Consider the following 24613-nt stretch of genomic DNA (forward strand, 5'->3'; position numbering starts at 1 on the left):
CATACACACGCCTCCCCTCTCCCTTGCCGCGCCCTTGATCGCCACCCCTGGAGGCGGAGAACGGGAGAGCTGAAGGAAGTGGGCGGCTGCGAATGCGGACTGGGCACCTGGGCGCTGCGAGGTGTTAGAGACGCAGACCAACCCCCTACCGTTACAGTAAGAAAACCAAGATGAAGCTGGGCTCTCGCTAGGCTGAATCACTTCATATTACAAATTTTTGTTTACCCATTTCATCGCGCCTCCCCTTCTACAATCCTGGGGGCTGTTCGCTATTGCAGCTCCAGTGCTTAGGGTAAGTCTTGGCCCAGTAGACATTTATAAATATTCAGTGAAGGAAGAAATCCCAACCCATGTCTCTTCCCACTGCCCCAGAGAAATCTTTGTCAGAAAGTTTGGGGCAGAAAGGATCGCGCCCTTCCCACTCTAAGCCTGTGCCTCAGTCAGCACGACGTCCCTATTCCAAAATCAACCCCTGACACCGTTCTATTGCCTGAACATTTTTTCCTTTTTTAAGAGGAGGAAACTGATTCAGAGAAGTAACTTGGTTGTGGTTGCAGAGCTAAAAATTTGGAATCCAGAAAAGCTGTGTCCTCAGTTCTAGGTGGTTTTTTTTTTCTCCTTTTTTTCCTTAACTGCTTCTGGAACTCACATTGTTATAAATTAAAAAGACCAACACTCTCCAAACTGGCATTAAAACTCCTCTGCTTCCCTAGTCTTTTGCTGCAGGAAGAGGTAACTATTGATCTTTAAACAGTCTTTCCAGTCCCCTTGCCTTTATACATCATGCTGTCATCTTCTACTGACCTTGTTTTCACTTGCTTTACTTCAGATTTTGTTTTCCTCAGTTGAGTGAGGCCAAGAAGAGAAATGGCCCAAAGTTTTGAAGAGATGGATTTTGTTTTTTTTGGCGGGGGGGGGGGGGGGGAACGACACGACAGGGAGTACTGAGGATCAGACCCAGGGACATACACATTAGGCAAGTGCTTTCCCACTGGGTAACACTTCCAGCCCAGGATTGGTTTGGTTTTAGATAAGCAGACAGAAGGGAAGGACTAAGTTTTTAAATTCCTAGAAGATGGTAGATATCCAGTCAGTGCTATGTAGATCACTGTCGGAATTTTGTAGGATCAGGGAGATCAGAAAGGTCAAGACTTTTTTCTTGAGGGAAGCTTGGAATGGAAAGGATCTGCACCAGGAAAGGGTGGGAGTGAGGAGGTTGCAAGAAATATGTGAAGTGGCAGGACTACTCAGTTCCGTAGTTATGGCTAAGATCTGCAGCAGCTAGAACTGGTCTAGTTTCTGCTACACCCAAGACTGGGTGATAGGACAGGATTCACAGCACGGCCTGGGGCTGAATGTGGGGCCCTCATTATGGCTTCTTGGAATGCAGCAGCTCAGTTCTTAACCTGGAATCTGAGCTCTGTAGTTCATTGTGTGTGTATTTGCATCCTCAAAGCATGGGTATGTGGGAGATTCCAGGTTTTTCAAGGCATTCTGTGGTCCAGAGAGGCCTAAGAAGCTATTTCTAAACCCATCTCCTGTTAAAATAAGGAAATAGAGCTCGATAGCATTGATTAGGAGATGGACATTAGATGTGTCCAACAGTGCATCTTGGGCAAGATAAGCATAAATTGGGAATATCAGCACCCATTTTCATAGTGGTGGCTACTTTTGTCATGGGGTCTTCTGTACCCTTGAGTCCAAGACTATAGCCTTATAAGACTTAAGTGGTGACACCTGTAGTCCCCAACTCTGAACCTTATCATATACTGCTAGTTAGACAGGATGGAGCCTAGAAGAAAATTTGACAAGCTCTCAGCCTTTCTCAAAGCCCTGAGTAAGTAAAAAACAGAGGAAGGCCCTACCCCACCCCTTCTACCCTTTTCCTGCCCAGGACAGATCAACACAAAACTAGGGCTCTTTCCTCTTCTGTGCTCAGCCACCTCCCCTGGCCCACCCTGCCTTAGATGCCACAAGACACGAACAACAGACTCCCCCTTAAATAGTTGTTTATTGGCAGTGGGCTGGAAGGGGCGATGGAGTTAGCGCACACAAACACCACACACCAAAGTCACGAGGGAGGCAAGAGTGATGGGAAAGAGCCTGGAGCCCCATGTGGCCCCCTCTTGAAGAGTGAGTGTGAGCAGGGGCCTGGAGTGTTGAGGGGACAGCCTGAGAATGCCTCAGCTTAGTAGGCATGGTTAGAGACGAAGAGGGACTCGCTGGCTGCAGCCCCGGCCTGACCACTTGGGGTGTACTTTCCTTGACAGGCGAGGCTGTTGGCCTAAGAGGGGAGAGGAGCCAGTGTGAGAAGGTCTCTTCTCAGAGTCCCTCCCATCCACCCAGACACACCCTGCCACCATCTGCCCCTGCCTTACCAGGGCTCGCTTGATGTACTCCTCCTGGGCGGTCTTCAGGTTCTCCTTCTTCCCACCCCAGGCCTTCAGAGCAGAGGCCTGCAAGGCTCGGCCATAGGAGAAGGTCAGAGCCCATGGCTTCAGGAGGGGACACTTGTTGATGGCATTGAGATTGATAGATGCCTCCTCCTCACTCTGCCCTCCAGACAGAAAGGTGATTCCTGTAGAACAAGGGCCAAAATAGGGGTGGGGCTTTAGCCAGAGACCCAGGAAACAGGAAGAAGCCCTTAGACACTGCCCTGGAAAGCAGACCAGTTGGGCTCCAGGGTTGTAGGCACAGTTCATCTACCTCCGGGAGGCCAAGACAAGGGAGGTAGGCCTCACCGGGGACGGCAGGGGGCACTGTGCGGCGCAGTGCTGTGACAGTTGCCATGGCAATCTCTTCATGGGAGTACTTCTGGGTGCAGGCATGGCCTGGGGTGACCATGTTGGGCTTCAGCAAGGTGCCTTCCAGGTAAATGTGGTGGTCACTCAGAGCCTTGTAGACAGCAGCCAGAACCTAAAGGAGGGCAAAGTCAAAGTGGACGGGTAAGGTGTGAGCCCAAGGTTTGGGTTCTGCTGCCCATTCCACCACACCATCCCAGCTGAGCAGACAGGCAACCTACCTTCTCAGTCACATACTGACAGCGCTTTAAGTCATGGTCCCCATCAGGAAGGATCTCAGGTTCCACAATGGGCACGATGCCATTCTGTCAGGGGAGGGACAGAGTAGCCACAAGGCCTCATCACCTAGAACCCCACCCACAGGTCCTCACAGCCATTGGCCAGGATCTTATCTTGATGATGATAGGAATGCACGGCATCAAAGCCCTCAGTGGATTACTGCTGACGGGCATCTCAGATCCACCCAGGCAATCCCTATTCTGCCCCTCTGCCTTACAGCATGTCCTCCCAGGGCCCAGCCTCATGTTCAGTGCGTATTGGGAACAGCAACTTTGGGGGAGGTAGGTATCCTGGCAGATGGGGGCAAGCTAGCCCATACGGGGACCAAATGAGGTGGGAGGTGGCCTTTTGGGGACCTGCAGTCCCACCTGCTGGCAGATGCTGGCATAACGGGCCAGAACATTGGCATTTTCCATGATGGCAAGAGATGAGGGGGTATGTTCCCCAATCTTCAGCACACAGCGCCACTTGGCAAAGTCAGCTCCATCCTTCTTATACTGGGCACAGCGCTCAGACAGCCCATCCAGCCCTGAAGAGAAAACGAAGGAGTCAGAATATGGTGGGAGAGGGAGGGATGCATCTCCACTCGCTGGCTGGCAGGGGAAAGATCCAAACAGTTCTCACCTTGGGTGGTGGTCTCGCCGTTTGTTCCCGCCAGGGGCACCACACCCTTGTCTACCTGTTGGGGTGGATGAGGGTAATGATCTCTAGTATCTTTTCCTCCTCCCTCAACCCCAACCTCACTTAATCTCTCACTGACCTCTCCAAGCTTGCCCATATTTTTACTTAGTTATAGCACCCAGACCGGTAAGGTGTGATACATTGGAATGTTTTTCCACAAGAATATTAACTGGATTGGGTGTCAGGACACCTGGGCTCTACCACTCACTAATGCCGAGCAAATGATTTTACCTCCCTGAACTTCTGGCTTTTCACCTGTAAGTGGGAAAATGCCTTGCTTTTAGAATTATAAGGATTAAGAATGCCAGGGCTGGGGTTGTGGCTCAGCGGTAGAGCACTCGCCTAGCACATGCAGGCCCTGGGTTCGATTCTCAGCACCACATAAAAATAAACAGTACTTGGGCTGGGGATGTGGCTCAAGCGGTAGCGCGCTCGCCTGGCATGCGTGCGGCCCGGGTTCGATCCTCAGCACCACATACAAACAAAGATATTGTGTCTGCCGAAAACTAAAAAATAAATATTAAAAAAAAAATTCCCTTTCTCCTCTCTCACTCTCTCTTTAAAAAAAAATAAATAAACAGTACAACTAAAAAAAAAAAAAACATTAAAAAAAAAAAAAAAAGAATGCCACTGTGGCTATAGTATCTGCCTAGCGTGCAGGAAACTATGGGTTTGATCCCCAGCACCACACACACACAAACAAATCCGAGTACACCATAAAGTCTGTAACCAAGGCTCCACCCTAGTCTTTAGACCCCCAACTCAATATTCATCCCCTGTCCTATTAATCTGGATTCCTTTCCCTCACATTCATTCCCAAACTTAAAGCCTGAGGCCCTGCTCCCTCACCTTGATGCCCACAACACCACCCTTGGATTTGATGACTTGGGGGAAGGAACGCCCATCATCCGCCTTCTGGTAGAGTGTCTCATGGAAGAGGATGACACCCCCAATGCAGGGATTCACACGGTCATCAGCAGTCAGCAGCAGCTGGCGGTAGAAGCGCCGATTCTCCTCGGTGTTCTCAGTGCCAATGGACTGCAGCCGCTTGGCAATGCTTCCTGGAAGGGAGCATCACATGGGAGAATAAAAGAGATTGACCTGTCACTTCCAACCCTGGGCCCTCCTCCCACTCTTGTCTTGGGCCAGCACCGTACCCGTGGACTCATCTGCTGCCAGGATGCCCTTGCCCGGAGCCACAATGCGGCGAGCTATCTCAGACAGCTCCTTCTTTTGCTCCGGGGTCAGTGCTGGGTATTGGTAGGGCATGGTGCTGGTGGTAGCAGGTTCCTGGGTAAAGGAGACAGATGGAGGTAGAGTAGTTAGCTGGGACTTCTCATGGTCGCCCAGTGAAACAGGCCCCTTTCTTGGAAGTCAGGGGAATCGATCCCTACCTCCCCTGCCCCACACCCTGGCAGGTCCTGGGGCACTTCCTGTCCCCAACTCTCCCCTACACCCGACTTCCCTATACTAGGCCTGCCTCCTCCTGTACCTTTCCTAACTCTGTCTGTTGCTGGGTTTGTTGCTGGGTTTGCTCCTGAATTTGTTGCTGGGTGCTTCCCAGCTGAGAGTGGGGTTGCCCACTGGCAACTGGGGGAAAGGAAAAAGCCATAGCCAGGGACAGGCGGGTCATGTTGAAGCTGGCCCCTTCTGGCTTGCGCCTTGCCATGGGGTCACCTTGCCTAGAAACAAAACCGAACCGAAGTATTTTAGAATTTAAAGGTCATGAGTAGGGCCGAGGGCCCCAAATCTCATGTGAAAGGTCCCAGAGAAGGTAAAGATCTGTACATCCAGCCACACCACGAGGGGGGGGGGGCAGGTCTGAGATTAGAACCCAGATCTCCTGACTGCTATTAGGGTGTTCCTTCCAATCCGCCCAAGATCCCCGGGCTGGCCCAGGCTCCAAGGCTTCAAGGACATCCCAAGGTCAGGCTTCTCCCCCCAGGGTGAGGGGAGGGTGTTAGGGAAAAAAGTAGGAGGCAATCGAAAGCCCAGGAAAGGGCAGCCCAGCAAGCCCAGTCGGAGGTGGAGGGAAGGGTAAGGTTCGCCCGTGCTCACTGCTCATACAGGGAAAGAGAATGTTGAGGGGAGGCAAGCGCCCCACCCCTTCCCTGAAAAATGCTCCAGTTTGCACGGCTGCAGCTGTTCCAGGCTTAGAATCAAGATCACAAGGAAAGATAGGGAAAGTGTTAATGGGTCATCAGGCCCAGCTGAGGGGTTTTCCCCCAATACCAGGGGCTCAGGGTCTCCAGGGGCAGGAATCACCCGCCACCCAGTTGTGCAAATCCTGAGGCAAGTATAAGCTGCGTCCACCCCTCTTTGCCTTTCGGGATCTCTATCGAGGCAAAGGGACCCTACGACTTTGTACCGGGGGTCCCTGCAAAGATAGGGATTGGGGTAATGGTCCTTCATCTCGTCCTGCTTCCTCCCCCGCCATGACTCAGCGTGGTGCTGCTGCGTTGCGCAGCTGACCGAGGGAGCTAGAGCTGGAGAGGGTTGGGGAGTAGCGGCCTGGAGAGCAAGTCTGTGGGGTGGTAGTGGGAAGATACTGGCCACAATCCCCGGGTGGGGGCTCCGCGAAGGCGCCCGACCCGCCACTGCCCCAGGATCCTTCTCCATGGTTCCAGACCCTCGCACGTGGCTAGGGGCGCTCACCTGGCACAGAAGGGGGCGGGTTTGTGGGGTGCGGCGGCGGAGGGCGGTGGGCTGGCGGGTGGACTGAGATGCGAACGCTGCAGTCGTCACCGGAACCGGGTTCTGCGGCGCGTTCCGAGAGGAACGAAGCCTATTCAGATCCCGAGGGGGCGGCGCAGGGGGCGGGCAGGAGGAGGCGACTCTGGTCTTTTAAAGACACCGCTCCGCCCTCCACTGGGTTTTTTCCTTTACCGGGGACTGGAGGCGTCCAATTGCAGGCGAGGGACAGTGCGCAAGGCCGCCCAGAAAGGCGAAGCTAGGAGGCGGCTCTTGGGAGGGGACAAGGCAGCGAGAATACGATCCCTCCCCCATCCCCCCAGGACGTGACTCGGGCCACATCCCGCGGGTCGCCAGGGCCCTCCCCTCCCTTGTACTTCCCCCCCACTCAGTCTGGCGCGCTCTGGAGTGCCGTGACTCAGCCGGAATTTTGGCACGGGATGAGATGGGGATGGGGAGGTGGGGGAAAAGCGATAGAAGAATCAAAAGATACGAAGGCTGGCTTCTCTCCTCCCAGGTACCATCCCCGCGCCAGGGCAGCCCCAGCTTCCGGACAGCGTGGTTGCATCGCATGTCACATCATAACCAAATCAAGAGGTCGGGCGTCTGCCTGCCTCGCCCGTGGGCTGTCCTGCTCGGTGCGGAGCTGATCCCTCCCAGTCCTTAACTCAGGCGCAAGAGAGGCGGGGAGAAGGGCGGCGAACGGAAGCACTGGGAGCGGAAGAGAGCGGCCTGGGCTTGCAGAGAACCGTGGCGAGGCCTTCCCCTAGGTGTGGGGTCCCGCCCTGGCAAGGGGTTCCCGCGTCAGCGTAGAGTCGGGCTCCGGGCCGGGAAGGCCAGCCTGGCCTGCTCTGGCACATGCGCTTTCCGCCCGCTGCTAGTGCAGACTTGAAAACCAGACTGTGCGGAACTAACCGGCTAGGACTTGGCCTAAACAAGTGTCCCTGAACCTGAATTCCTTCTCCAATACAAAATCCACCCCCGCGCTGATCCACAGATTTCCGATTTCTGCGCTCCCAGATATTTACTGAGCTTCCCGAATCCTTCCCCCATTCTGACCCCTTCGGTCCACCCCCACCCCACAGAGTTCGGCTAGCTGCCCACCTGCTGCGAGGCTGAAAGGGAGGCGCAGGCAGAGCGTGGTCGGCGGCGAGTGAGCCAGGCGGACACTGGGTTATAAGGCAGCTCCTGCCCTCCCCCCACACACAAATGTCCCCGACCTTCTCGGGAACCCTTGCCCTTTCGCCGCCACGGATCCCCGGCAAAGGACCTATATTTAGGGAAACCTGAAGCCCCTGACATTCAAGCCAGCGCGGGGCCCTCCGTGGGGGAAGGAGGAGGAAGCCTTGGGTCTGCCCTAGGGGGAGGAGGGGTCCCCTCCCACTCACCGGTACTTCAGAGGAAATTTCTTCCTTGGAGACCTAGACTGAAGCTCTTGGTTGTCAAGAGAAATCAATCTTAGACCCGAGGTCTGTGGGGAGGGAAAGGAGTACAGGCAGTTAGATGGGGTGGCCACCCTGCCTCCTCCCATGCCTCCTTCTCTGATTCCCTCCTCCCCGTGGCTCTGGGACTCATGGTGGCTCCTTTTTTTTTTTTTTTTTTTTAAAGAGGGAGAGCAGATGCAGGCAAATACTCACCTCCTAAAATAACCAAGAGTCCATGAACAGGGTGTGGTTGGGCACCCCTAAATCCTGACACTCAAGGCCAGCTGAGTCCCACCCATCATGCAGTCTGTGGTGAGCAATGCTCCCCACATCCTCCAAATCAAATACAATAGTTTTCTTGGGGAGGGAAAGAGGGGCAGCCTCTCTCCCTCCCACCCTCCAAAGGAGCTGCAGTCCAGCTGCCCAAGGGCTCTCTGAGCCCTGCCTTACAGGGAACCCGGCCCTCCAGTTGCCAGAGTGGTGAGCCATTTGTGGTTCCAATGGCCTGGAGAAAAAGTGTCTTGGGGGCCCTGAGGGGAGCAGAGCATGTGGGCCCTGGGGGCTGGCTGCTCCCCAAAGGGCAGGGATCCTGGGTCCTCATCGAAGCTTGATCTCAAAGCAGAGACAGTTGAGGCTCTGGCAATCAGGAAGTTGGCAGGCACAGGCACAGTCACAGAGCGGGCAGCAGCGGGGGCACTGAGGAGCCCAACCCTAAGGAGAGGAGAGAGTGGTGAGGGAGGACCAGAGCCACAGTCTGTTTCCCTCCAAGGGGAGAAGGAAACAGAGGGGCTGTGGAAGTTGCAACTGCTAGTGGTATAGAGAGTACCATCCACCCTGTAATCCCAGAGATCGGGAGGCTGAGACAGGAGAATTGTGAGTTCAAAGCCAGCCTCAGCTAAAGGGAGCTGCTAAGCAACTCAGTGAGACTGGTCTTTAAATAAATATAAAATAGGGCTGGGGATATGGCTCTTTTTTTCGAGATCCCTGAATTCAATCCCCAGTGCCAAAATAAAGTACCATCCACCATTCCTGAGAACAAAGCTATTCCCTGTGCTGCTGGGAAATCAGCAATGAGGCAGTTCTAGCATTTCATCTCAGGAGTTGGAGCCATTACATACGGGTTCTCTCCTTCGTCCCATTGCTTATATAAGGAGGCTGAGCACCAGTGGGTCCTTAGTCTATGCTAGAATTGAGGTGTCCCAGTGAAGGTGGTTCTGCTACAACCTCATGGCCTTGTGCAATTGAGAGGCGATAGGAAGAGAAAGCATGCATGTTTTTCTGTCCATCATGAAAAGAATTGCAGTGGTTATATGGACTTCTTTCTTGGCATGAGACCCAACTGCAGGATGTCATTCATTGTTGAGCCCAACTTTGTGTAGGGCACAGACTACAGTCATGAATGATTTTTAAAACTTTCCAGTTTTCTTTGAAAAATGAAAATTTCAATTTTTTTAAATTTAAGATTATATCTTTTAATTATCACAGTCCTGAAGAGTGGGCCTCTTAATAAAATGGAAATAGAGGCTCAGAGAAGGGAGTGACCTGCCCAAGAGAAACAGTAAAGCTGGGATGGACCAGGGTCAGCTAGTCTTTAGGCCTACGATGCCCCAGTCCCCACTATCTCCCAGGACTAGGCATGTCAACTTCATTCTGGGGTACAAAGGCAGGCCAGTTTTTCTCCTGTCCTCCACTGGGCCAGTGTAGGGAACTTGGCAGGTGTCCAATATGCAGAAAAATGTTGAATGAATGGATGAATCTAAACACTTCATTTTTCCCTCTTTATGCAAAAATAAGAGGGCTTCTAAGCTCCAGGAAAACAAGGTCTGTTGGTCAGGGAAAAGGAACATCATGTCCTTACAGATAGGGAGATCTGACCCCTCCACTTACTGCTCCTCTGCCTGGGACAAGGATGATCTGCAATTGCCCCAGGCAGGGACTGGAGGCAGGCCAAATGGCTGGAGTGGGACACACCCAGGATGGCTGTGTGACAGAAGATTGGCTCCTTGAGGAGTAACAGTCACAGTTGCACTGTTCAATCAGAGACTGGGCCAAGCCAGGAATAGGGGAATGACCTTTTCAACAGCTGAGGTTTCGGGGTGCGGTGTCAGATGACTGGTGAGATCAGTGTCACTAGGGTTCCAGCAAGGGGAGGGTATTTGCCAACAGCAGGCAGAGGGGTCTGAATTGGGCTGTGCTAATGTCTACAGAGGGAGAGGGCTAGAGGTGTCACAGTGGAAGGGAGAAATGGTTTTTGTGTGTTTGATGAGGGTGTGGTTTGGGGGTGTCTCTGGGGAGTCCCAGTTTGGGGATGAAGTTGGCTCTGTGGGTTTTGAGAACCACACCATCATTCTGTACACAGAGCTGGTGGCTGAGAGCAACTATACTGCCCTTACCTCAGAAACAGGGTATTAAAAGCATTTCTTGGCTCTGTGCACTGAAGGGTTTAGATCCAGTCATTAATAACTGGCTAATGGGTTTCATGACTCTCACAAGCAGCCATGTGGCTTCTGGAAGGAATCTGCTGTTTAAGTACATTAAACAAGGACTCCACAAGACTATTAACCCTTGCATTTCTAGAACTAGGCTCCTTCACTTTGGAATTTCCCTTGGTCTTCGTGAGGACCAGTCATCATTTTACAGATTACAGCTCAGGCTCGAAATTCAGAAAGGCCCAGGCTTCAATCTCAGCTTGGCTAATTCATGTTCTGAACCTCAGTTTCTCCATCTCTAAAATCAACACAGCACCTGCTTCACAGGGTCACTTGGAGAGTCAGTGGGAAGCACTGAGCCTATACCTGATAGGAGCATTCTCACCACTGTAGTTCCAGTTCCCCTTAACAGTAATTCTCAACACTGGTGTGAATCAAAATCATGTGAGAACTCATTAGAAGGTCGGTCACAAACTACAGTCCCACCCCACACCTACTGAGTGAGTGGCTTTCCCTTTAACTCCCCCACCTGCTTCTGATCACACACATGGCTGTCAATCAACCTACGATATCATACCCTCCTTACATTCTACGGTAATTGCCTATTTCTCTCTGTCCATGTAAGCCCTGGGAGGGCCAGGACCTTGTCTGTGTTGTTTCTGCTGAGCCCCTGGGGTTCAGCACAAAGCCTCAACAGTGACTTCATAAATATTTTGATGAATTTTTAAATGAAAGGATGAGATCCTCACCATTTGCCAGTGAAAGCAACATGGCAGGCAGGTTTTTTCCTGAGAAAGGAAAAGAGCCCTGGGTTTGTGGTCTGGCTGGCCCAGTTGTGTGACCTCAGGCAAGTCACTTAAGCCTCTGTGAGCTTAAATGTCCACAACTGTAATACAGGCAGAGCTCTGTCACCTTTGTGACTGTCATTGTTACTATAAGGAAACTAGCGAACACAGGGACTGCAGTGTACTTTGAGGAAAGAGCTCAAGGACAGAATGACCCTGCCTGCCCTTGGCTCTCTACATCCCTTCCTGCCCAGTTCCAGCAGAAGCCGGAGAGGTTCAGGCCCTACAGTCTCCAGGTCTGGAGCCTTGCCAATCCTATAGCCTTGAATTGGCAGGTGGGGGGACCCAATCCTTTTTTACAGTACATCTCACCCCACCCTCTCTCCTAAGGAAGAGATGCTTCCCTGTCAGTTTACCTCATGCATACAGACAGGCAAGGGGACTGTGTCCCCAGGACAGGGGGCCACAACTCACTTTGTAATTGGGCATCTCCTGTAAGATAGGAGTTTCTAGAGAGAACCCAAGGTCGTCTTTTTTCTTCCCCTTTCCCTCTCATCAGTAATGCTGGGGCCCTACTCCTGGCTATCCCTGGGGAATCAGAAGCAGATTATTTGAAAGAGGAGAGCTCCTTGTCCCACAGTTTATTTTGAAACTCAAAACATCTGCCAGGAATTTGCAGCAAGCCCAGTCAGCCCAAGTTTTGACTTTGCTGGGGCTTGTTCTTTTATCCCCCACTTCCTCCTAGGGAGGTCACCGCTCCAAGGGCAGAAGCTTTGCTGTCTAATTCTCTGAGCTCAAAATATCACTGTCTAGAAAGGTGGTCGATCACTAAACATCTTTAAACCCACAAATGTAAAAATGGCTTGTCTTCGGTGAGCCAGGCTTCTCCCCTGAGGATTCTGCCGCTGCTAGGACTGTGGAACAATTTTCTAAGCAAGGCTTCGCTGGGTAACACTGAAAAGCCATTAAACTTTCCCAAGCCAGTTTACGCCCCTGCAGAAAGGGCATAATAATACTTATCCACCTACATGTTCAGGCATGGAGAGGTGGCCAAGGTATCATGTCAAGTTTAAAGGACAGGTAGCAGTTGTGGTGATATGGTCTATATGGTGTGACTCCATTTTTGCCAAATAATAGTAAGGTGCAGCAGTAATAGTACTGGATATTAGCATATGAGGGACATACACAAAATGTAGCCACTTTGGATTTGAGAATTGGTTTATAAAGTGATTTATATCTTGTGGTTTTACATGTGTGCTTCGTAAATAATACTTTTTGTAATGCTTTTTGAAATATTTTGTAAACATATATATAAGTTTTTTAAAATACCCAACTAGCCAGGTATGGCGGCACATGCCTGTAATCCCATTGGCTTGGGAGGCTGAGGCAGGAGGACCACAAGTTCAAAGCCACCCTCAGTAACTTAGCAAGGCCCTAAGCAACTCAATGAGACCCTGTCTCAAAATATAGTATAAAAAAGGGTTGGGGACATGGTTCAGTGGTTAAGAACCCCTTGGTTCAATCCCTCTACAATAAATAAATAAATAAACACCCAATTCACATAACTAGTATGTATCAATTAAAAGTTAAAAGTGAAATAAATACCTAGATCTCAGGGTTTCTAGGAAAAATAATAATGCCAATAAAGTGGTGTTCTCTGGGATATAATATTCACTCAATGACTCTCAGGTGCTCTGTGAGCTATTTTTCCTTTTTTTGTTTTTTTCAGTCCCCATGAGTGCTCTACCACTGAGTTCCCAGACCCTTCTAAAAAACTTTTTGAGATGGATCTCGCTAAGTTCTTGAGGCTGGCCTCAAACTTACAATCCACCTTCCTCAACCTCCTGAGTTGCTGGGATTACAGGCATGTGCCACTGTGCCTGGTTTAGCTATTTTCCTTTTAACTACCATTTTCAGAAGTGTTGATTACGTGCTGTGCATGTTGCACAGATCACCTTTCCCTGGCGGTTGCCGGTTGCCCTATTTTCCGCAGGTAGCCGTCATCGTTAGACAGGACCTGATGTGTTGTTATGTTGTCTTCATATAGCTCAATACCTGAACCGTGCCTCAACTAGAGTTGGTGCTCAGTAACAAATGTGATTGAACAGAGACAATAAAGGCACAGATCATCCCTAGATCAGAGCTCTGCGGGGCAGGGTGAGAACTCACAGCTTCGCTGGGTTGGGGGCAGCAGGCATCCAGGTAGCGGCCAGGGCTGGGCAGAGGGAAGTCACAGGCTTCTGCACAGGTCCAGCAACAGTCTTGTAAGGCACCTTTCTTCCTGCAGGGGGAGCTGCAGTCTGCGCAGCAGCCCTGGGCCTAGGAGATGGGAGGGCTCAGGATCCTGCGAGCAGCAGAGCAGGTAGGTAGGGATGGCTGAAACTCCCTTTAGGGAGGGGGCGAGATAAGGATGGCCTGGGGACAGGGAGGAGGGACTCCTGGTCCCACGAAAAGGATCCACGCAGGGACTATAGGGTGAAGGTGCCTCATAGTAAAAGTCTGAGATGAGGGGCAGATTGACTGGCATCCCGTTTTCCAGAACCCACCCTTTATTCCCCACGGCCCCCTCACCAGCAGGAAGTGCCTAGTCAGCAGCACTAGGCCCAGCAGCAACAAGTAGATGCCCACAGCAATGAAGACGATGGCAGGAATGGGCAGCAGCAGGGGAGGGCTGCTGGCAGAAGCCTGGGTTGGATCCCATGGGCTAGAGGAGGCCTGGACAAGCAGAGGAAGGGGGGTGACAAGGAGGTGGGGGGGGCAGCAGGAACACAGGAGGACACAGGGGTGGCTGGGGGAGGAGCAACCACTAGATCAGGGAGAAAGAGTCAATTGGATGACCCCTTGACTCACCATCTTGTCCCCCAAACCTGCCTTTTCCCCTGTCGTCCCCATTTCACCGCCATCCAATACTTCTAGAATCTCCCAGGACTTCAAAACTCTTCTCTTCAGTTCGCTTCTCCAAACAGACCCCATCTCTAACCCCACTGCCACCACTTCACCCTCTCTCCCTGATGACTTGGTAGACTCTTTATCTTGCTGGGAACACCGGAAATGTGCCCTCCAGCTGTTAGTCCATCCAGGACCCTGTTTTTCTCCCAGCTCTTGTCCTAAGCTGGAAGGGCTGGGTAAAAAGCTCCTTCCCCAGCCCTAGCTGGAGGCAAGCAAAGTCAAGGGGAGCTGAGGCGCGGAGGGGGCCGCAGCAGGGTAGGGAAGGGGCCTGGACTCACGTCCATGGGGCAGGGCTGCGCTAGTCACTCCAGGAGCTGCAGAGAAAAAGAAGGTCCTGGGCTCAGAGGCTGAGAGGGGCCGCTGGCCCGGGCGCCCTCTCCTCCTCCCATTTCCCGTGTGGGGAAACTGAGGCCCACTAACGGCTCTGGTCTGGACCGTGGTGGGTGGTCCTGGGATGCAGGGGCGGCGCCTTCCTCCCAGGCCCCAGCCGGGCCCAGGTCACGCCCCTCCGCGGTCCCACACCCGGGCTCCCTCGGTCCACGCATCCCCATCACCTGCACCCTCGGAGCCGCCGGCAGTTCACAGATTCCGCGCCCGCGCTGGGTCCAATCCGCCGTGGCGCCAGCACCGCCCGGGACCTTGCGTTGCTTCTTGCTGTTGCCATAGGGACCAGAGTGCCGCGCCTACGGCGGCCGCCGAGACTCAAACACCCTCTTCCCGCCTAGCTTTTCCCGCCTGATTTTCGGCCAAGGGTTCTGAACCGCCATCCTTTGGGCTTTCCCGCTGGAACTGAACCGGAATAGCGAACTGTCACCTGCCTAGGTCGGATCTCCTTCAGGCGCTGGCCGTTGGAGGTGCCGCCCTGGATTCTGGGTGCTGCAAAGGAAGGACTGAAACCCTGGGCTACTGAACCAATTTGCTGTGTGACTTGGCCCAAGTTAATGAGACTGAGTCTATTTCCTCATCTACAAAAAGGGGAGCCACCTGATTCACAGGAATATTGTGCAAATCAAAACTACTTGTTAATTGCGTGGAATTATCAATATTTTACCAACCTGACCTCATTTCTCCATTCTTACACCTATTTTTTTTCAGCATTCACATCATTGTCAAAGTTATTTCCTACCACACACATCAGATCTTGTTCCTTTTCTGCTTTCAATCTTCCAAAGGCTTCCTACTAGATCCAGGATAAAGCCACCACTGTGGGTCCTGGAGCTCTGACAATGAGGCCAATTTCCTGTCTTCACGTTGCTGGCATTCTACTGCAGGAGGGGAATCAGATAATATGTGTAAAACAAATCAGATTTGATGCCCAGTCCGTTCTTTTAAAGCTCCACATAAGATCTGTTGAAGGTTCCTGAGTTAGTGCTCAGGGTCTTACAGCTCTGCAGCTTTGCAGATGCTGTTCCCTTTGCCTATCACACCCTTCCCTAAATTTCCTCATGACAAACTTCAAGCCTGTGCTCAGTTGTGCCTCAGTGGGTTCTTGCTGCCAACCTCAGGCAGAGTTGGATACTTTGGGCTCTGAGTTCCCACAGCCCTAGTTAGGCGCTGCTAGTCAAGCATCACCTTGAGGTATTTGACTTCTCCACTTCAGTGTCTGGCTTTCCAGGTAGACTGTGGGCTGGGGCCTAGTCTGATTCATCTCTGTAGCTCAAGCACTTGGCCTAGCCTCGGGGATCCCACAGTAATTAATACTCACTGATTCTATGAATGACCCGAATCCAACTCTGCCCATGAAGGAAGAAGTGTTGGTGCTGTCATCCAGGTGCCAGTGCTGCCCTGGCTGGCAAGGCCCTCAAGGATCCCCCTCTCACTCCTGGCCTTTGATTGCACACACATAAGCGCACCTCCCATGGAGACCCCAACTTCCTACTCCATGCTGCAGCCTGGTGTTTCTCCCCAATTGCAATGCCACACCATTCCCCCTTTTGCTCTTCACCCTGATGTACCTCCTGGTCACAGCTGCTGTCCCAGGGGGTTTCCTGTGCCATCAGGCAGCCACAGAAATTGCCAGGCACTGCGTCCCTGGCTTCCAAATTGCCCCTCCTACCTTCAACCACACCAAGGGGGTTCCCAACCACTCCCTCTGCCACCCTAGACCCCTGGGGGGGTTGAGCCCAGAAAACAGGACTCTCCCCATGTCACCATTGTTGATTGGAAGGCAGGGTCTGATTGCCTTCTCGGGGCTGTCTTCTTACTTGATAGAGTCCCCGAGGATCAGGATGAGGCCAGTTCCCACCTTGGCCACAGGAAAGGCCTCTGGTGATACATATCCCCACCCTCTCTTCAGCCGGAGCCAACAGACACGTCAGCTTTGGCGAGGGTTCTGGACACAGCCATGGTCTGCAGTGGTCAGACTCACTACTAATGGTGTTCTGTTCCTACTGTTGGCTCATACATTATGCAGGAAGGTGGACAGTGCACCAGGCCTTGTTGCCAGGCAGGCTAGTGGGAGGGGTGACGTATGCACCCCACTCTGCCAAAGCCCCACTTCTACCCACATCATACTATTTGTGGGAGGCAGTGAGAAACTGACTTCACAATAGCTGGATAAACATCAGTGTCCCTCTCCCTGAAGGTTAAAACTGGGGATGTTGGATAGTATCACAGGTTTTTTGTGCTGCCCTTAGGGAAGGGAGACATGCTCTGGATGATCCTGGGCCAGGTGGGAGACTGGCCACAGAGAAGGCCAGAGATGAAAGAAGCCTGTTCAGACTTGGGCCTGGGCCTGGGAAGAGCACCCGCAGATCTGATTTTGATCTAACCCTTCAGACTCCTCCTATGGCTAGCAGGCAGCATTGTCTCCTAGAGATTAAGCTCACCAGCCTCCTGATTATAAATATGAAAGGCCTGTGCCTCGGTAATTACCCTGGAGGACCAAAGAGCTGAGCCAGCTTCAATAGAGGCCTCTCTGCAGACCTTATCTTATTTAATCCTCCCTGTAGACCTGGGTGACAGCAGCCATTATTTCCACTTTATAGATGGGAAAGAATGAGGCCCACTTGGGAAAACAGACACTTTAGAATCAAGCAAGATCTGGCTATTGGAAATCTAGTTCTGACATTGTGCCTGTGTGACCTCAGGCAGATCAACTGACCTCACTGACCTCAGTCTTCCTCACCTGGAAAGTGGGGACTTCCGCAAGAAGCTGGCAGAATTTGTGATGGCTAGAGAAAGGGTTTGTAAAGTACCTAGCATGGGACAAGAGACCATTAAAAAATATCAAGAGAGCTCAGTGGTAGAGTACTTGCCTAATAAGAGCAAGGCCCTGGGTTTGATCCCTAGAACTGCAAAACAACAACAAAACAATTAATGGAGATCACAATGGATACCTAGGAACTATGCTTTATGCATGTCTTCTCACTTAATCATCTCGGCAGCCCTTTGTAGCAGCTCTGTTATTGTCCCCATTTATAGATAAGAAGCCCAAGGGACTCAAAGAAGGTGAGTCACTTATATAAGGACTCTTGGCTAGTGAGAGGGCAGAACCAGGATCCAGGTCCAGGCAATGGGACTTTGTGTATATACACAACAGGGGCTCAGAAAGGCACTGCAACTTGGCCAAGATCATGGCCAACATATGGGGACTTGGGCCCTTGCTGTCTGTCTCCTTCTCCTCTGTTGTGCTTTTTTTGGACTGGAATCACTTGGAATTGTACCTCACCTGGGACAGGTACAAACAAAAGTACTAAATAATAAATACCCAGGCACCCGGGCCAAGACTCTCCCCAGAGCACGAGTGGGGGGAATTGGGCCTTCTCTTGGTGTCAGGTGGGGAACAGGCCACTCTGACTGCTTATTGTTTACTTATTCACAGGCTGTGATGATATCACAGCTGCGCGCCCGCAGGCAGAGGCCCGCTGTGCCCAGGTAAAGAGGGTGAGCACAGCAGCTTGAAGCAACAGGGACCCAGGTAAACCGGTGGCAGGTCTGCCAGGACAGGATGGGGGGAGAGACTGATGTGGGGAGCTGGGGGGAGCGGGGAGAGGGCAGTGCCACCCTACACTGCCCCTTTACATGCAGTGGTGGCCAAAAGCTTTCTGGCTGCACTCCCAGGCCAGGACTGGCTGGTACCATCTCCCTTTCTTCACAGGGGAGCCCACACACTTCTAGAACACCCGACAAGGTGCAGTGTGCACAGTGCATCCCATCTTGGTTTATTTTAGGTGGTACAAACAGTTCGGCATCCACTTCCCTTTCAACACTTCTAAGATGGCTCCAGGAGAAAGTCTCCTTCTGCTGCCAGGGCCTCTTAACACCTTTCTATCTGTGCTTATCTTTTTCTCTTTCTTTTAACCAAGAGACAGCAGCCTCCAGCTCAGAATGTGCAGTGGGGACATCTTCTGGATAGAAGGTTATGGCCTGTCCAATTTATATATGTATATATGTTACTTGTCTATTTACAAGCGTTCTATTTCTTATCGTGATTAAAAACTTTCCTTTTAGTTAGACCCGGTGACAGTGATGCACCCCTGTGATCTCCAGCACCCAGAGAAGCCCTGGGAAGAGAATCGGAAGTTCAAGGCCAGCCAGGACAACCTAGTGAGACCCTGTCTCAAATAAAATAAGAAAAGGTGGGTGTGTATCTTGGAAGTAAAGTACCTGTGGGGTTCCACCCCAATTTAAAAAAAAAGTATCCTTTTAGAGTACATGGTTAAAAGTGGGAACCCAAGAATTCAGATTACTAGGTTCAAGTCCTGTCTCTGCCACTAACTACTACTTGTGTGACCTTGGGCAAGTCACATAGCCTCTCTGTGCCTCAATTTGTTCATCTGTACAGGGAAGGTATTTCTAAAGTTATTATGATTAGATAATATATTATTATTATTAGATAATATATGTAAAGGGCTTAGATTGGTGCCTGGCATCTGTCAATGTTGTATAATTATTTGCTATTATTAGGTCAAATAGTACAAAAACCAAAACAAAACCATTAACTGAGGTTTGGGAAACACTTCTTTGAATCCATTCCATCATTTTGCACATCAGGGAACAAAGGTTTGGAGAAGATAAGAAGCTAAGCGAGGACATTGGTAAGTTTTCGATTCCCAGTCTCATGATCAGTCATTTCAATAATGAATAAAAATACCTTTGAGTCTCGACTTATGCATTTGAAAAATGGAAACATCTCATTGGAGATTGGGATAGTGTGTGTAAGGGGGACTCAAAATGTTTGTCAGTGTGTTGTTGCTCCTGAATTCTCAACTGGGGTACATTGCCCCTCAGAGGGCACAAACTGGTTCTTGGGTCAGGCACCATGGTGCATGCCTGTAATCCCAGCAACTCAGGAGGCTGAGGTAGGAGGATCCCAAGTTCAGGCTAGCCTCAGCAACTAGTAAGGCCCTATGTAACTTAGTGAGATCCTGTCTCAAAACAAGAAGGGCTGAGGATGTGGCTCAATGATAAAGTGCCCCTGTGTTCAGTCCCTAGTACCCCTTAAAAATTGTTCTTGGGGCAAAAAATTCTTACTCTTTAACATATGAAGCACAGATATACATAAATAGATGTACAGTACATCTGTGTTATTAAAATTTCATGATGGGGGCTGGGAATGTGACTCAGTGGTAGAGTGCTCCCCTTGCATGTGTGAAGAACTGGGCTCAATCCTCAGTGCCTAAAACAATAAAAAAAAAAAAATCACAATGGGCAGCAATTAGGAGGAAAAAATACACACACACACACACACACACACACACACACACACACACATTCAAGTTTTCTTAAAAGAGCAGTAATGGGGGGAAAAAAAAGTTGAGAAACACTGCTGTCAACCCAAGGCTGACCTACATGGGTTGTGACCCACTAGTGGGCTATGAAATCATGACCAGCATTTGGGGGAACCACACAAAAGGCTGCACATAAGGACCAGGCAGTACTGAGAGAAAGTTCCCCAGGTGGAGGGAATTTTCCACTCTCAGCGGTAGAGCATATCTTAGCATACTCAAGGCCCTGGATTTGATCCCCAGAACTAATAATAATAATAATAATAATAATAATAATAATAATAATAGTAGTAGTGGTAAAGTTTGCTTTCAGTTCAGTTCATAAAATAAAAGGTAATTCTGGGGGGGGGGGGGAGTCACTTTAAAAAAGTTGAAAGCCATTACTCTAAACCACTCTTTCTCCCAGATGCAGTGGTACATGCCTGAAATCCAGTGGCTCAGGAGGCTGAGGCAGGAGGAACTCAAGTTCAAGGCCAGTCTGAACAACTTAGTGAGGCCCTAAGCAACTTAGTGAGACCCTGTTTCAAATAAAAATAAAAGGGACTAAGGATGTGCTCAGTGGTTAAGCACCCCTGGGTTCAATTCCCAGTACCTAATAATAATAATAAATGAATAAATAAGATTAAAATCGGGCTGTTGGTAGACTGCTTGCCTCACATGCACAAGGCCCTGGGTTCAATCCCCAGCACCACACACACACACACAAAAAAAAAAAAAAAAAAAAGAAAAAAGAAAAAAGAAAAAAAATAGTACCTGGGGCTGAAAGATCAGTGGATCAGTGGTAGAGCATTTGCCTAGCATGTGTGAGGCCCTGGGTTTGATTCTCAGCACTGCATATAAATAAATGCATAAAATAAAGGTCCATCAACATCTAAAAAATAATTTTAAAATAAGATTAAAATTTTAAATAAAGAAAAGGGTTGGAGATGAAGCTCAGAAGTAGAGCGTCCCTGGGTTCAATCCCCAGAAAAGAAAAAATAAATAAATAGGCGAACAGGCAGACCACTGTTTCCCCTCACCCTTTAGTTCCCAGGCAAGCCTGCGCAGCCTCGGACTGTCTGGCTTGAAACAAGAAGATATTGACGACAGGAGAAAGAACTGCAGGGGAGCCCGAATCCAGTGAAACGCGGACCTGACCTTTCCCGGCTCATGGCCCCAGAGCTCTCAGCCCTCCCTCACGCTGCTTTCCAGGGTAAGCCACACATCCAGGGCAACACCAGTACCCCTTAGCACCTGAGGGGGGCTGGCCCACTTACTCCTGCCTCTGCCTGGGCTTTCCTCCACCTGCCCTCCCCTCCCAACCTGGGAGGCAGCAGTCATAGCTCTGCCATTGACTGTGCCACCTAGGACAAGTCGCCTAGCTCTCCCAGCCTCAGTTTTCTCAGCAGTAAAATGGGAGCATGGTTTGGAAGGTGGTAGGGAAGGCAGAATGAGAGGGTAGAGAGATTATAGCACACAGCCTTCTGGGTGCTCGCAATGATAGTAACTGAATGCTGTGGGAAGTCATTTATGTACATTATCTCTATTTAATCCTCACAATGAACCTGCACAGAGGAGGGCAGACTCCAGAGATGGGTTGGCCTGGTTTCAAATCCCAACTCAGTGTTATCTTTCAGTGTGTATGGGCTGAGTCATGAAAGAGAAAGTATCTCTGGAAATCTTTTTTTTTCTTTCTTTCTTTTCTCTTTCCTCTTTCTTTTCCTCTCCCATTTCCTCCCTTCCTTCCTTTCTCTGTTTTTAGACATCATCTCACTGTGTTGGTTAGAACTCCTGAGATCCAACTCCTGCCCAGCCTTCTGACTAGCTGGAACCACAGGTGTGCACCACCCACTGGGCTCTTGTCCTAACCTTTAAAGTCCATCTGGATTCCTTTCTTTGTGAGCTGTGCTGCCTTTTTAAAAAGGAGATTTCACTGGGCACAATGATCACACCTGTAATCTTAGAAACTCCAGAGGCTAAGGGAGGAGGATCACAAATTAGAGGCCAGCCTTAGCAATTTAGCAAAACCCTATTCAAAATAAAAAGGGCTGAGGATGTAGATCAGTGGGAGAGCACCCTGGGTTTAATCCCTAATACCCACCCACCCCCACCCCCACCCCACCCCCACTCCCATGCGTGTGCGCGCGCGCGCACACACACACACACACACACACACACACACACACAAAAGAACTTTTCTCTCACTCCCATTTATAATGACTTCAGTTTACATCACATTGACCAGGCATGTAACTGCAAGAGTAGCTGGGAAATGTAGTTTTTAAATGGACACATTCAAAAGGAAAAAAGTGAGACTGGACACTGATCACTGGTTAGGCAATCAGAGGTCTCATCTTAAATAACTTTACCTTGTTCTTGGTTTAATCTTTAATCTTCAGAGGCCCATGGTGGAGGTTGAGTAGTTAAGTAGCAAGAACTGGGGGCTGGGATTGTGGCTCAGAGGCAGAGCGCTCACCTAGCACGTGGGGGGCCCTGGGTTCGAACCTCAGCGCCACATAAAAAATAAATAAGTAAAACAAAGATATTATGTCCAGTTACAACCAAAAAATAAGTATTAAAAAAGTAGCAAGAACTGTTAACAGACATAAATTCTAAAAATATGAATTAAAATGTTTAAATTGTATTCAGGAGTATCTTTTTCCTCCTTAAAAAAAAAAAAAAAAAAACAACTCTCATAATATAAGTTCAATCCCCAGCAGCAAAACAAACAAAAACCCTTTAATTCTTTTAGGATAATGAGTTTTTGAGTTTCCTATATCTGCTTAACATTATAGAGACCAACAGATTCAGAAAATATGGTTGAAAGAAATACTGTACCTCATTCCCTTCCTGACTGTAACTTTGGGGTAGGTACCAAGCCTTTCTGTACCACTGTTTTCCCAACTGTAAAGTAGATACAATAATAATCCCTACCCACAAGGTTATTTGGAAGAAATGATTTCATGTTTTTAAGCACTCAGATCAGAGTCTGGCCCACAGTAAATGCAATATAATTAGCTGTCATCATTATGATCTCAATCTCACAGAGGAAGATACCGAGACCCACAGAGGTTCTGCTCACCATCATTCAGGGAATGAAGAGCCACAATTTCCTTAGCATTTTTAATTTTTGTATTCACTTACCTGCGATACTGAGGAGTGCTCTGCCACTGAACTACATCCCAGTCCTTTTTTTTCTTTTGAGACAAGGTCTCCCTAAATTGCCAGGCTGAACTTGCAATTCTCCTGTCTCAGCCTCCCTTGTCGCTGAGGTGCTCCAGGGCCAGTTTCTCTACTGCCCCACACCTTCCCCCCACCACCACCACAATCTGGACCCAGGGACGTTCAACCACTGAGCCACATCTCTAGGCTGTTTTTTTTTTTTTTTTTTTTTTTTTTTTGCTTTCTTTGATTTTGAGACATGGTCTCACTAAATTGCTTAGAGCCTCACTAAATTGCTGAGGCTGTCCTTGAATTTCAGATCTTCCTGCCTCAGCCTCCAGAGCTGCTGGGATTAGAGACATGAGAAGCGGCAATGAGCTTCTCTACTATCTTTTAAAGCAATAACCGACCTTTCTTATTCTCCCTCTTCTTCCTATTCCTTTTCTTCCAGCTCCGCCTCTGAAATGCGCTGTCCATCAAGTCGTCAACGAACTCTAATTGGCTAATTCTACACAAGGTGCTAGAACGCCCTGCCCACTTCCGCCCCAGCAGAAATAAACGATAGGGCACCCGGGTCAAGAGGTTGGCCAATGGGAGGGTGATGCTCCTGTCGCTCCAACTGCCTCGGCTGAGCAGCCTCGTGCCCTTGCAGTTTGACATCTTCCTTGTAGCCTGAGAAGGTCCCTTCAGAAGCACTCCAGGGATGGAGGATGGCAGGCCCCGGCCACCTGCGTCCCTCCTGCGCCTTCCCCACTCCTCTCCTCCTCGGAGCGGGTGGGAGGGGAGGCTTTGCCAGGCAAAAATAATATCTATGTAAATATCCGTGTTTTCAGGGTTTCCTTTTTCTTTTTTTCATTTTTATGGGGTAAAAAACACTTTGGCTTTCTTTTTTTAAAATGTTATTTTAAAATTTCAAGTGTTTTGACAATTTGAACACCCCCTCCCTTCCTTTTCCCAAGTTTTGGGTGCTGAGGAGAAACATCAACCTCCCTCTCAGTCCTCCCACCTTGTCGCTGAGAGGTGAGACCCTGTGAGAAGTCTGAGCCCCTCGGAGGAGTCAAGGGTGACATAGGAACGGAGGATGATCAGGGTGGAGTTAAGAAAGGGCAGGCACATCACTGCGGTGGAGGAGAAAGAGAAGCCATTTTAAGGTGTGAGATGGACTAGGAGGTGTAGGTCAGCTTCAGGGATGGCAGGGAAAATGAATTAAATAATACTAGATTTAAACAAAATGAAACAGAACAAAACCAAACACCAGGATGTTCAATTACCCCAGATGAAGGATGTTAGAAACGCAATGATTTTCAATGGCTGCAGCTGAGCGGATCTCACGGACCACTGCAGGGTTGAGGAGTTCTCACAACCATTTCTTTTCCCCTTCTCTACCTCAGACAGGTATGGCCCTGCTCTTTGTACTAGGCTGCGTCTTCTTCCCAGTATTCTTCGCTGTCCTCCGTTGGGGCCTGCAGAACTACACCAAACTGCAGATGGAGGCAAGAGAAGCTGTTTTGGTGGCATCCAAGTAAGAAGACCAGGGTGAGAGTATCTTTCCTGGGGGCCAGGGCTGCTGGAGCTGATCTCTTCATTTCAGGACTAGGTAGTGGTGGAAGCAGGAGGAGAATGTGGGATCTGATGCAGCTCAGAGTTAGGAGGCAAAAGACACGGGCCATGGGTTGGGGATATAGCTCAGCTGGTAGAGTACTT

General features: G+C 50.0%; 2 protein-coding genes and 1 long non-coding RNA gene across 8 annotated transcripts; 1 reads left to right on the forward strand and 2 right to left on the reverse strand.

The window, feature by feature from the left end:
* Positions 1-1992: 1992 nt before the first annotated feature.
* On the reverse strand, positions 1993-7865 carry ALDOA (aldolase, fructose-bisphosphate A). Of its 3 annotated transcripts, none has more exons than XM_081297587.1 (9): positions 7841-7865; positions 4919-5051; positions 4611-4822; positions 3705-3759; positions 3449-3609; positions 3023-3106; positions 2742-2916; positions 2379-2578; positions 1993-2284 (listed from the first exon to the last, which is right to left on the reverse strand). In XM_081297587.1, exons 2-9 carry the CDS (start codon positions 5028-5030, stop codon positions 2189-2191), a joined length of 1095 nt encoding a protein of 364 aa, XP_081153713.1. In that variant the 5' UTR covers positions 5031-5051; positions 7841-7865; the 3' UTR covers positions 1993-2188. The 3 variants fall into 3 exon arrangements, with proteins under 3 accessions (XP_081153713.1, XP_081153711.1, XP_081153712.1); XM_081297585.1 differs by lacking the exon at positions 7841-7865 and adding an exon at positions 7557-7714; XM_081297586.1 differs by lacking the exon at positions 7841-7865 and adding an exon at positions 6417-6571.
* LOC308650981 (uncharacterized protein) lies at positions 7840-14774 on the reverse strand. 3 transcript variants are annotated; one of them, XM_081297593.1, is made up of 6 exons: positions 14594-14774; positions 14318-14353; positions 13662-13805; positions 13260-13409; positions 8090-8587; positions 7840-7923 (listed from the first exon to the last, which is right to left on the reverse strand). In XM_081297593.1, exons 2-5 carry the CDS (start codon positions 14321-14323, stop codon positions 8474-8476), a joined length of 414 nt encoding a protein of 137 aa, XP_081153719.1. In that variant the 5' UTR covers positions 14324-14353; positions 14594-14774; the 3' UTR covers positions 7840-7923; positions 8090-8473. The 3 variants fall into 3 exon arrangements, with proteins under 3 accessions (XP_081153719.1, XP_081153721.1, XP_081153720.1); XM_081297595.1 differs by lacking the exon at positions 13662-13805; XM_081297594.1 differs by lacking the exon at positions 13662-13805 and having other exon boundaries at positions 14318-14774.
* Positions 8599-24507, forward strand: LOC308650983. Of its 2 annotated transcripts, XR_014022456.1 has the most exons (9): positions 8599-8749; positions 13138-13247; positions 13378-13452; positions 18347-18399; positions 18492-18619; positions 20795-20960; positions 21510-21584; positions 23361-23426; positions 24301-24507. It is a non-coding gene; the product is annotated as an uncharacterized lncRNA (long non-coding RNA). The 2 variants fall into 2 exon arrangements; XR_014022457.1 differs by lacking the exons at positions 18347-18399; positions 18492-18619; positions 20795-20960; ... (1 more) ...; positions 23361-23426; positions 24301-24507 and adding an exon at positions 14765-14900 and having other exon boundaries at positions 8605-8749.
* The last annotated feature ends 106 nt before the right edge of the window (positions 24508-24613 follow it).

This window comes from Spermophilus citellus, assembly GCF_964194105.1.
Source record: "Spermophilus citellus genome assembly, chromosome: 6".
In the NCBI taxonomy this organism is placed as follows: domain Eukaryota; kingdom Metazoa; phylum Chordata; class Mammalia; order Rodentia; family Sciuridae; genus Spermophilus; species Spermophilus citellus.

What these genes read in the sequence shown, in the direction of transcription:
- ALDOA (XM_081297587.1), bottom strand. Translation starts at nt 5,030, where the DNA reads ATGCCCTACCAATACCCAGCACTGACCCCGGAGCAAAAGAAGGAGCTG. An exon ending in ATGCCAGCATCTGCCAGCAG is followed by an intron (nt 3,107 to 3,448) that starts GTGGGACTGCAG and finishes CTCCCCTGACAG; the next exon opens with AATGGCATCGTGCCCATTGT. An exon ending in AGTGCCCCCTGCCGTCCCCG is followed by an intron (nt 2,579 to 2,741) that starts GTGAGGCCTACC and finishes CTTGTTCTACAG; the next exon opens with GAATCACCTTTCTGTCTGGA.
- LOC308650981 (XM_081297593.1), bottom strand. An exon ending in TGACTAGGCACTTCCTGCTG is followed by an intron (nt 13,410 to 13,661) that starts GTGAGGGGGCCG and finishes CCCATCTCCTAG; the next exon opens with GCCCAGGGCTGCTGCGCAGA. An exon ending in GCCCCCAACCCAGCGAAGCT is followed by an intron (nt 8,588 to 13,259) that starts GTGAGTTCTCAC and finishes TCCTCTCCTTAG; the next exon opens with GGTTGGGCTCCTCAGTGCCC.